The 12220-nt window shown below is 44.4% G+C and overlaps 1 protein-coding gene across 4 annotated transcripts; it reads right to left on the bottom strand.

Moving 5' to 3' along the window:
- Positions 1-323: 323 nt before the first annotated feature.
- LOC4327226 (protein ESSENTIAL FOR POTEXVIRUS ACCUMULATION 1) lies at positions 324-7027 on the bottom strand. Of its 4 annotated transcripts, none has more exons than XM_066310519.1 (9): positions 6614-7027; positions 6387-6458; positions 6004-6074; positions 4993-5844; positions 4813-4906; positions 3842-4684; positions 1582-3721; positions 1235-1377; positions 324-970 (listed from the first exon to the last, which is right to left on the bottom strand). In XM_066310519.1, the coding sequence occupies exons 1-9, from the start codon at positions 6654-6656 to the stop codon at positions 651-653; spliced, it is 4578 nt and encodes a 1525-aa protein (XP_066166616.1). In that variant the 5' UTR covers positions 6657-7027; the 3' UTR covers positions 324-650. The 4 variants fall into 4 exon arrangements, with proteins under 4 accessions (XP_066166616.1, XP_015614913.1, XP_015614905.1 ...); XM_015759427.3 differs by having other exon boundaries at positions 1235-1380; XM_015759419.3 differs by having other exon boundaries at positions 1582-3736.
- Positions 7028-12220: the final 5193 nt, after the last annotated feature.

Genomic DNA, 12220 nt, shown 5'->3' on the forward strand with positions numbered 1-12220 from the left:
TATTCATGTTTTATCATCTAATAGCAATAAAAATACCAATTATAAAAAATTTTCAAATAAGACGGACGGTCAAACGTTGAACATAAATAGTAGAAAACTGCACTTATTTTGGGACGGAGGGAGTAACAGCGTAGACAGAGATGAAGTTTCGTACAGGTAGGTAACACCCGACGTATGTACTCCCAGAATCTTTGCAACAGACACAGTAGGCAACAAGAGAAGCATGATGTTACCACGATCAGTCGGTTACAACTACTACGACTCATCCGCACCACGGTGAGTCGGTGACGGAGCATTCCATAACTTGGAAGAGAGACCATCGATTAAAAGGACAAAAAGTCCTTCAAAAAAAATAAGAACCCTACAAACATGCTGACCATTTTGCACTGTCCTGTACAATCTCTCCTGTAAAAACCTGAGGGCACCACAGATACACAAGGGGGGAAAGAAAAAGAAAGACAAATCCTCCCTAATTTCATCTTCTGACTAATTCTGTATCCTATGGCTAAAGGAATGAACAAAGGTGGGAGGGAGGGGTGAAAAAGGGGGTGGGAGTCATGATCTTCTCCACAGCAATGTTTACAAAATTTCTGCATCGCTACAAAGAGATGAACATGTACACAACACAAAATGGCGCCTAGAGATGCATGTTAATCATCAAGGCGATGAATCTCACCCATCATGATGCGGTTGCTGTGGACCTTGAAGCCAAGAAGAGACGGGTCAATCTGTTTTCCTTTCTTCGTTTTCTTCTTTGCACCCTTGCCGCCCGGGCCACCATCTGCAGATTCAGAGGCATCATACTGCTGCAATGCCGGCTTCTTCGTGCTCTTCACCATTTCCCTGAAGGACGGACCATCGACGCTTGTTCCTGATGGCGAGATGAAAGAGCCTGCCTCTTTGTTAGTGGAGACAGGGATATCCACAGGTTGGGCTGCCGAGGTGACTCCTCCTGATTCCAACTTATGATCTGCACAACATAATAGTTGCTACATCAAAGCTTGGAAGTTGGAACTCAAGACTGAGAATAGGGTAAATAGCGTATCCCACTGGAACACTACGAAGCACAACAATTTAGGTGCTACATAAGTGCCCTATCAAAAAACATCAATTTTCTGCTGAGTACTACTAGTGCGAAACAAGTCAGTCTAATCTATATATTTCCTTTTAAATATTTTCGGACTTTCTTAACCTGACAAGATAAACAAGCAAGCAGAATTTGCAAAAGGCATACCATCAGAAGACGCATGGCCTGCTTTCTTCAGCCTAATGGTTGAAGATATATCCGTGGACAATGCCTGAGTTGCAGAACCGTGTTGGCTTGGTGGGCGCTTCAGCAAGGAATGAGTGCCCCCTTTTGGCATGGTAGCTTCAGGCCTGCTTATGGAACATATAAGATTTAGAACCCGACATCAAAATGATCAGAAATCAAAGAGCACTCAGTTTGAAGAAAAAGTATAATTATAAACAACAGCACTTCTCAAAAGTTGGCAATACTGAAATGAACAAAACAAAAAAAAATGAATTTAAAAAGGGGTGTGGGGTAAAAGAGGCACTTAGCAATAGAATCAAGAATAATACCAGTTGCTACCAGCTTCTTCAGCAAAGTTAGTGTCATCCCCTACCAAGCTCGCGCTTGAACCCTGCCTTTTTCCTCTTGGTACCTCATTGGCAAGTCCAACCAATTGATTACCTGATGCACCACCCCCCATAATACCTGAAAAATCACCCCTTTGCATATCAAGCATTGATCCTGAGCTTGATCTCAGGCCCAACTTTCCACTGTTCTCAATACTGCTAGTCAAACTCTCCAAATTTGCTGCTCCCTCTTGTCCTGCCTGCCCAGCTTTAGCAAAAAGGGACCTTTCTGCAAGAGGATCATCAAAAGACAACCTGTCCGCAGGTGATCTTAAAGGGTTATCTGCAGCAGGCTGTGCAAAGAGCGATGAAGGGTCTTTACGTCCAAAGGATGCCGGTACTGGAACATCAGGATAACCACGAGATTGTTGTGACTGAACTAGTTTTTGATGGAACAAGTCGCTCAAATCTTGCTCTGTGCTCCTCTCGTTGTTCCTAAGTGATGCCCATGCATGTGAATTGTCAACGGCAAGGTTCATTTCCACATTCCTTCGCTGTTTCTGTGCTTCCATTTGCATCTGGCTGATGCGTGAAGGTTCCATAAGTGTGTTTTGCAACTGTCCATTGGCATCTGACCAGTGCCTATCCAGCCTTGCCAAGTTACCAGAAAGCTGTTCCTGAAGCCTGTGTTGCTGCGGATGAACCCCTGAAGGAACCATAGGCATTTGTCCTAGAGAATACAAATCTCCATGTGTTTCTAACTGACCAATGCCATGATGGCGTGCTAGGGAATTTACAACATCCAGGTTAGGTAGAGGAGCGCCACCAGGCAAAGAGCCAGATCTCTCAAGGGAGTGGATACCTTGACCTCCTCTATGCAACCGCTCATGCAAAGACAAGCTCCGCTCGAGATGTTCATGCTGCTCCACCGATGAGGATCTCTGAAGGGACTGCAGAAGATCAAAATGTCCTAGTCTAGAGGCATGGCCTTGGTTCGGACTAGTTCCTGAGCGGATAAAATGACCCGATTCATCCATTGGCCAACCCCCGCTCAAATGTCTTTCTTCCTCTCTGCCTGCATGTTGACGAAGAGCGTTTGCCAATTGTTGTGACTGGAGCTGATCATGGTGAAGACCTAACAGAATTTGTTGCTCTAAAGGAAGCATTTGCCTCTGATTTGAACGTGAGAGAACATCCATCAGATCATTGTGATGCTCCCTATGGATACCTTGCCCAAATTTTGCTTGAATGAGTTGCTCAATCGCTGCATCATGCTGCCTTTGCAAATGGTGGGGCTGGTGATGCAGGTCATTCAATACATGTTCCCGAAGTAATACTTGATCAACCATGTTAGTTGGTCCAAAATTTGAAGCTTGCAACTGTTGCTGCAACATTTGCTCTAGAATCAGCTGTTGCTGTTGCTGTTGTTGCTGTTGCTGCTGCTGTTGAAGAAGCTGCTGGGCTTGACGCTGCTGCAGTTGCCTCTGGTGCTGCTCTTGCTGGAGCTGTTGGCGGCGTTGCTGTTGCTCAAGCTCAAACTGGACTCTCAAAAGATGCTCCACCTCAGGAACCGGTTGATTCATAGACTGCCTGTGTTGGTGCAAAGAATCAAACACCTGTCCTGGAAATGGTCCAGGAAACTCCAGATTGTTCCGAGCCATCAACTGCTCCTGCTGCCGTTGCTCCCTCCGGATCTGTTGGAGAAGCATTTGCTCCTCCATATTCAAATGATTCAAGTCAGGTTCAAGCTGGGGAAGTCGACCTGAAATGTTTGTGTCAGTCACATTGTCCAGACGCCCAAAGTTGGCAGGCCACTCGTCTCGAACAACAGGAGCTTCATTCATCCTGCCAAGCTGCCCATGCCTCATGCTCACAGGCGGAATGTCCTTAGGGGCTGCAGGCTTGGGATTTCTTCGCTCATTTACACCGAGTACGTTAGATGAGAGAGGTTGCTTCGGGTGCATTCCTTCTAACTCAGACCAAAGCAAGCCAAGAGGACTGAGCTCACTCTCTCGGGGAACATCATGCTGGGGCAAATTAGCTTCTCCCATTGCAGCACGGTGATCACGTGATCCCAACTGGAAATCTGAACGGTCATTTTCAAGATCCCGTAGAGACTGACCAGTGCTGCTGTTAGGCCTCGCTGTGTACAAAATTTCTGCGGTAAGTAGAAATAAAAAAAAATGAGCATTTACTGCAAATTGGAAACAAAGGACTGAGAGATGATTGTGAATATAAGGCCTCAAAAACCAAGGAAACTAACCTTCAGCATCCAGACTCACTGATTCAGGAATGTGCTGCTGGCGGATATCAACATTAGATGCGGTCTTTTCTGTTTCATGTGAAGGGAGCCAACTCATATGTGACTGAACAGCTGCTTCCTGCTCACCTCTTTTAAGATCAAGAACATAACTTTCAGAATCCCGTTTAGATGTTTGATCATTCTTCCCAAAAGAACCAGAAGCAGGAACCTTGTCATCAAAACTATTATGTACAGAGTCTGGAGATTCACTAGTTTCACCATGGGATACAGGTGGGAGAGGTTGGGGCTTTTGTCCAAGGTGTGGCATTACTTCAAAAAGTGGCCGGAAAGGAGAATCGTCTGGAGAATTAGCCAAACGCACTGGTAACTCCAAACCAAAATATCCATCTTCGTACCAAGAGATTATGTCAGCACCTAGGAATGGACCCTGCATGCCCCCTTGGGGATCCAAATAAAACAGAGTTAAGTCCTCTGGATAGCTAGCCTGGCCACTAGCTTTTGTATCCATGTCATTATTTTGGTACAGCACAGGAGGTTGTTGAATATGCTCAAAGGGTGATTCAAGAAACAGAGAGCTTGAGTCGTTGGGTAGCTTTACACCAAGATCAAGATCAGCACTTGAGTTGACTTCATTAATTTTCGCATCTTCCCGTATGCCAGAAAGCCCAAATTCATTTTGTTCCATAGTAAGGTCCTTTGACGGAAATGTAATACCAGCAGAGATTACCCCTCCGTCATAGAAGGCATCCTTCTCTGAGATTAAAGTGGATGATTCTTCCTGACCCAATCCACTAAAAGCAACAGAGCTTGTATCCTTCTTGCCATCAATACCAGAAGCCAATCCTGAAATATAGTTAGCTTCAGAAGACGCCCAGAAAGAAAAGAACCCTTGTGACGGTAGCTCATGCATTTTTTAGATCTACAAAAATAATAGCCACAATGCTGCTTGCAGCTTCGTATGGTGTACATACCTTCAAGCTCTTTTTTCCTATCTCTTTGCATTCCAGTTGTATTGGCTACTTCACTGCTGATGACCTTACCCTTCATAATATCTTCCCTAACAGCCTACAAAATGAATAGGCAGATAAATATGCATATGAACAGAGTTGAATATTCAACGAAAAGTAAGGCATTTATCAACAAAATGTTACCTCCTCATCAGTATCAGGTGCAACAAAGGCCAGAGGTTTCACAGGAGAAGATAGTACGACAGAAGGAACTTCCTCCAGCTTACAGTGTACGTCATCAAAGGATGGCATTGCCTTTTGTTGCCTGTATATATCAAGAAGTTTGCCCCGTGGGTAGCAAAAGGTAACAGCAGATGATGCACATTTTCCATGTGTAGCAGGAGCACCAATTGGTCCAGCAGAAGATGGCCGGGTGAAGGATGGGATGGAGTTGGGGTTTGCCCTGCCTCTTCCAGCGGAAAAACCAACATTGGACTCCTTCGCACGTCCTTTCTCCAATCCAAATCCCGGAGCAGCGCGGTACGTTCCTGTTCCAGCTGAGTGACTTTCCTGCCGGTGACGAGGTCTCCATTTGTCACGAGAGTCTGTCTCAGTCAGCAGCCTTCCAGTAAATGTCTGTTTTTCAGCATGGCTTTCATCCTTCTCCGCATCAAGCTTCTTTTCCGATCTGGAGTCCTTCTCCTTGTCATCAGGCCCCCATCTTGATGACCATTTGCCATCACGCCGCCCTTCATTCCCTGAACCACGGGTGGATCCATCGTTCCACCTTTCAGATGGGGGTGCTCGTGAATCACCTCCATCCCTCACAGAAACATTATCAGATCGGCGATCATTTTTACGGCTCTCCATATCGCGGTCCACTTCCTTCTTGCGCTCCCTCCTCCCAGGTAGGCTTGTTTCCCTCTCCTCTTCTAGCCAACGAAGGCTACTGTCAGCATCAAATACATTCCGCCTGCGTTCTTTCTTGTCGGCAGCTCCTTCCGGCATCCTTACTTCTTTTTCAGAAGGGTCAAGCAAGGAACCATGACCCAAAATCTGCAAACAAGCATCGTGCATCATTAATGACCGTTTCTAGCAGCAAGCGATAAACAATAAATCAATATACAGTCCCAGATAAACTTATGAGTTGTGACCAAAGTAGAAAAGCCATATACAGAGTCTGAATTGAAACATGGTCAGGAGAGCATCACAAACCTTTGCATCAGTTGGTTTAGCATAAAGCCACTGAGGAGACAGAGGAATGCTGTTATCCAGGTGCTGCTGATCTGCATAGCCAAAAGATTTTCCAGGGTCAACGACTTAGCAAAAGCGTGCTATCTCACACAAAAGGATGCCCTGCTCACGCACAAACCCCACTCTCACTCCCACCAGCAAGCAAGCAAGCGTCCGCTCACACACCACACAAGCAGGCACAGGACGCGCACGCACGAGCACACGTGCACACACACACGCATGAACAGTATACCCAATCCAAAACCAAATCATACATGAAGCTATATGCTACAATTCCCTCGACGACTAAGGAAGAAAAAAAATAACGAACGATGCGATGGGGGTGTGTGTAGAAGGGCCCCGACCTTTGGATTCGTCGACGAAACCTATTGCGGCGGCGGCGGCCATGTCGTCGTCGATCCCCAGCGAGAGCACATCTGCGCAAACAAACCAGGCATCATCATCATTCATCACCATCAAATCGAACACAGATCTGAACACCCCCACCCCACCCCCACCCCCAATCCCGCGAGCGCCGCAGATCGGAGATCTCCCCACCCCCGCTGCACACGGTTGGATCGGGCGTGCTCACCTTTGCCGAGCGCCGCGAATCGATCCATCTTCCTCTCCGACATATCGCCCTCCTCTCGCGGCCGCGGGATCCGAGCGGGGAGGGGGAGTGTGCGCGAAGCTCGCTCGCTCGCTAGGGTTTCGGCGGCGGCGGCGGCGGCGGCGGCGGGAAGCGGAGCAGGCGCGCGGGGGGAGGGGGGGAGGCGGCTGCGGCTGCGGCGGCGGCGGCGGAGGAGGAGGAGGAGGAGGAGGGCTAGGGTTTCGAGCGCGGGGGTCGCCGGAGAGTGAGGAGGAGGAGATGGGTCGTGTTGTTTAGGGAGGGAGGCTTTTCCGTGCGCTTGGTCTCTTTCGATTCGAGAGGCGATGGGTTTGGGTGCGATGCGATGCGTTGGGAGCGGAGAAGGGGAGGAGAAGGATGATGAGATTGAGGGATCCCGAGAGGGGAGGGGGGGTGCGAGGGGATAAAATCACCGGATTGTATTTTAGTGACCTTCCTCCTCCTCCCCTTTTCACTTTTTTTTATTTTTTATTTATTTATATTTTTCTCTCTCTATTATTGTCACGGTGTGCTGCTATACGTACCACCGACCCAGTTATACTACTAAAGATATACCCATAAATCATATGCACTATAGTCATTTATAACCGCCGATCAACAATCATAGGTGGTGTTTGTATCTCCTGAAGATGAAGATGAAGATAAAGGTTAAGTGTTTCACACAAAACGATGTGGTAATAACATATGATTAATTAAGTTTTAATTATTACAAACTTCAAAATGGATTAATCTGGTATTTTATAACAACTTTCATATAGAAAGTTTTCACACGAAATACATTTTTTAGCAGTTTGAAAAGCGTGCCACGATAATCCAAAATTTTATCCTCTCCCAGAAACAAACAGGGCCATACATGAGTCAGAACAGATGGGTTGAATGCATAGCGATTTTCATTGTTGATGATGGATGGAAAAGGGTGGTGGTTGTTGTTGTTCATCAATGGATGGGGAAAGTGCTGCAGGGTGAAATTGATATCTGATGATCCAATATTTATTATTATCCGCTTTTATTTACTCATATATGATTGTTTTTATGGAGCAGTCTATTATTAATATGGAAGTACGATTTTTGATCTATTGACGGTGGATAGAAAAGGGTGGGTGGTGGTGGTTGTTCATAACAGATGGGGGAACTGTTGGTATTTGATCCTTTATTGCCTGCTTTTGTATAAACTTATCTATGGAGTTACGAATAGAGATATGGCGTGTAAATGCGCAGATAATTCTGTCTCATGTATCCACACAAACATCTCATGTAATTGGATTGGTGTTATAGATTAATACTGATATGTTAAAAGTATGAGATGTTTGAAAAATACTCGAGACATAATAAATATTGAACCTATAAATTGTAAATTTATAATTAATTATGTTTAGCCATAGTACTTACTGTCAGATAGACAGAGACTAAAGACCAACCATAGGAATTGCTACGGGACCACAAAATATTACATGACCTTCATAGGGGCTGTTGGCAAAGCTCATAAATATCTCAAACAAGATGATAAAAGAAGTCTGGACAGAAAATATCGTCCTACCATATACGTACACATGCTAATCACCTCACTAAGCGAAAAGGTAAAAGTACCCAGTAACGATATAGGGGCTGTTTAGTTGGTGAAATAAAAAAATTTCGGTGTCACATTAGATGTTTGATCGGATGTCGGAAGGTGTTTTCGGGCACGAATGAAAAAACTAATTTCATAACTCGTCTGGAAACCGCGAGACGAATTTTTCGAGCCTAATTAAGCCGTTATTAGTACATATGGGTTACTGTAGCACTTATGGCTAATCATGGACTAATTAGACTCAAAAGATTCATCTCGCAATTTACATGCAAACTGTGTAATTAGTTTTTTTATCTATATTTAATGCTTCATATATGTGTCAAAAGATTCGATGTAATGTTTTTACGAAAATTTTTTGGGAACTAACCAGGGCTAATTAAATTAATCTCAATCTGCCAAATGTTGTCATCGGTTATCCATCGCCCCTACCACAGAGGAAAAAAAAGGAAAATATTCCATGGGCCAAGGGAGATGGCGTCCCTGGATCACAATGCATCCGTCATCAAATTCCAGAAACTTCCACCGTTAGGCCTCCAAAAAAAAACTATGTTAGCTTGATACGGGGATACGGATACGCGATACGACGATACGGGGATACGTCATTTTTCAAAATACTAGGATACAAGGATACATGTATATATTTATATATATAAAGGAAATAGCAATAAAATAGGAGTGTTCAGGCAATTCCATATCAATCTTCTCTAAATTATCTTTTCTAGATAATTCAAGTTGGCGAATACAGACAAAAATCAACACATGCATGAAAGACAAATAAATTGATGCATCGTGCTTACAACATCAAGTAAAGTGCCGACTAGGTAAGTAGGACCGATCGACCACCACCAATATCAAGATGTTACTTGCACTTGCTTTCTCTTGATAAATCAGCAGCTGCATGAGCAGCCGCGCTAGCACTAGTATTGCTAGATGCACATGCACTAGCCTGAGCTTCCAGATCCAAAATCCATGATAGCACTTGACTACTTGTAGCAAGAAAATAATAAAAATAGACGTATGAACCAAAATCTCATACATCCATTTTGAATTCTACGATGGTTTCTAGGTTTGTTGGGTCTTATGCATTTAGCCCATTATTGGACAGGAATGAGCCAAAATACACGTGTATCATCCCGTTCGGGACCAACATTGGAAGACATAAGACCATTAGACACCCCTCAACTATTTGTTTTGTCTAAAACACACCCTCCAACTTCAAAACCAGATATTTTACACCCCAACTATAAATACCTACACATAATCTCCCTAGGTGTTTTCTAGCCTAGATTTGGTACCACGTGTGATTTTTTTATTAAAAAAAAGTGGATCCCACGTGTCAGGAGTCACCCCTCCCATCTCTCTCGTCTCTCTATCTCTTATCTCCTTCCTCACATTCCTCATATAGAGCAACAGAGGAGGGCGGGTTCAGGTGTCGGTGCTCCAGCGAGAGAATGACAGTAACTGCAGTGATAGGACGCGTTCTACCGCTTTAGTAATGGTAGGATGGGTCAAGGGGAGGAGCTCGAGCTACACACATCGCTCTGGCGCTCGACCTCTCCCGCGTGGTCGATAACTTCACCTTCCGTTCCATTCCAACATGCATCAACGTGTGCCGCTGAAGCTAGCTGCTACTCCTCCTTTGCCACCTACCTTGACTCGCGGAAGCACTGCCCTTCCACATACAACTTGGCGACGGGATGTGTGGCCGTGCGAAAGTTGGGAATAGCTCATTGAGGAGATCATGGACAAGGTCGCATGACTCCGCTCCCTTCTCTCTAGAGCGACGAGGAAAGTGTTGATCGGCGACCTCGCCTTTGCGAGCTTGTACTTTCGGTGGATTGAGCGAGAAAGGGAAATGAGGTCATAGAAGGGAGGAGAGATTGACATGCGAGACCCACCCACATACTTCTTTCGTTTTTTAATAGATGACAACTTTGACTTTTTCTCGCATGTTTGACCATTCGTCTTATTCAAAAAATTTATGCAAATGTCTAATATATAAATCACACTTAAAATACTATGAGTGATAAAACAACTCATAACAAAATAAGTTATAATTATGTAAATTTTTTGAATAAGACGAATGGTCAAACATGTGAGAAAAAGTCAACGGTGTCATCTATTAGAAAATGGAGGGAGTATTTTTCTTGTATTTCCTATACTAACTAGACTATCACATAAGCGCTACATACAACTTTTCGCCACTTTCAAGAAGTGGCAATTAAGGATTTGCCTGACTATGACATATGGGTCCAGTAGCAAATCCTTTATCACCACTCGTAAGAGTGGCAAATAGTTAATTATCCCGGTCTAAAATACATGTTTTGAACTTGGGGTGTATGTTTTACACCAAGGGAAAGACTAGTGGGGAGGTAAAGTGGACTTATCCCAAATTGGAATTCCTTTTCTAATGTGATGTTAGGCTGGACCGGGATGGGAATATTCCTCCTTTCCCAACCCCACGGCCCACGGCGCAGAGCGTGCGGCATACTGCTCGCGCCGCCTTCCTCTCGCTCCCGCGCCGGCGCTCACCCTCCGTCGCGCGAGAGGGCAAGGCAACGCCGCTGCTCAGTGCTGCCTTCGTTCTCTCTCCCCTTTCCTCCCGTGTGAGATCCTCCATGCCGATGTGGATTCCTTGCTGTCCATCGACGGTTTTCCGAGCTTGGGGGGAGGAGATGAAGAACAACTCCGTTTCGGATCCGGCGTCCGTGTCCGATTCTCTTCTCGATCGGATCCCACACCCACACACCACACCCGCCGCCACACAGCGAGAGGAGCAGAGGAATTAAGCAGAGTGTTGGAAAGGAACAAGGAATAATACGGCGGCCCGGAGATGAAGTCCGGCAAGCCGCCGACGGCGGGGGTCCGCGTATTCGGCGGGCTACGCTACGCTCCGCTGGATGGCATGGTCGTCGACAACCCTCTACTGGCCGCCCTCATCCGAGCTGTTTACGTAAGTGTTTTCTTTCCTCCTCCTTGCAATATGTATATGCTGTTGCAAGATTACATTCCCTTTATTTTTTGGGTTCTGGCTTTGTTTCATCGTAGGATCTATGGCAAATGACAATGGAGATGCTCCTTGTTGTTGGGGTCTGACTTAATCTGGAGCATTTTCCGTTGTCATTTGCTGATTCATATTGTTATTATCTCACTGTGTGGCAGTGCTACCTTATTTTGTTGGGCAGTTTAATCGTTGGAGTCATTGTCAAATACACCATGTTGTTCTTATTTCTGCATATACTCACTCCAGTGTTTAGGCCAGCAGATGGAGTGATAGAATGCTAGTAAATTTCATCATCTTTCGGTGCTATTATTATAGTGCACCATGAAGTTTGGGTGCCATCATTTGTCTAAAATCTTTGATGTGATAGTACCAATCTTCCCTTGTTATTATTTATTAGTACTCTTTCCGTTTTAGGTTATAGGACGTTTTGATTTTAGTCAAAGTCAAACTACTCTAAGTTTGACTAACTCTTTAGAAAAAAGTAGTAATATTTACAACACCACATAGTTTTATTAAATTTATAATTGAATAAATTGTCATAATATATTTGTCTTGGGTTAGGGCATCCACAATGTAGTTCAAAAGTGGTCCATAAGCAATATAATATGTGATTCAACCACCTAGCAACATTGTGGAACTAGTCTATAACAAAGAAATAGCAAAAGCTACGCATAAGCATATGGGTTGCCCATAGAGAATAAAATATAGTATTTGTCTCTACTTCTTCTCTCCCCCTGATACTATTTGCTATCCATATACATTGTGAAGGTTACAATAGTTAAAGTTTATATATGTGGGTCCCATCTATATGGACTACTTTTACCATATACATTGTTGTTGCCATTAAAATATTATTATTTTTCTATAAAATTAGTCAAACTTATAATAGTTTAACTTTGATCAAAGTCAATATGTATTATAACCTGAAAAATAGGGAGTAGTAGTAGTTGTTTAGTTGGTACTTCAATCATGTATATAACTTTCTTTGCATCCAGATTTT

Source organism: Oryza sativa, chromosome 1 (assembly GCF_034140825.1).
Source record: "Oryza sativa Japonica Group chromosome 1, ASM3414082v1".
Lineage (NCBI taxonomy): Eukaryota > Viridiplantae > Streptophyta > Magnoliopsida > Poales > Poaceae > Oryza > Oryza sativa.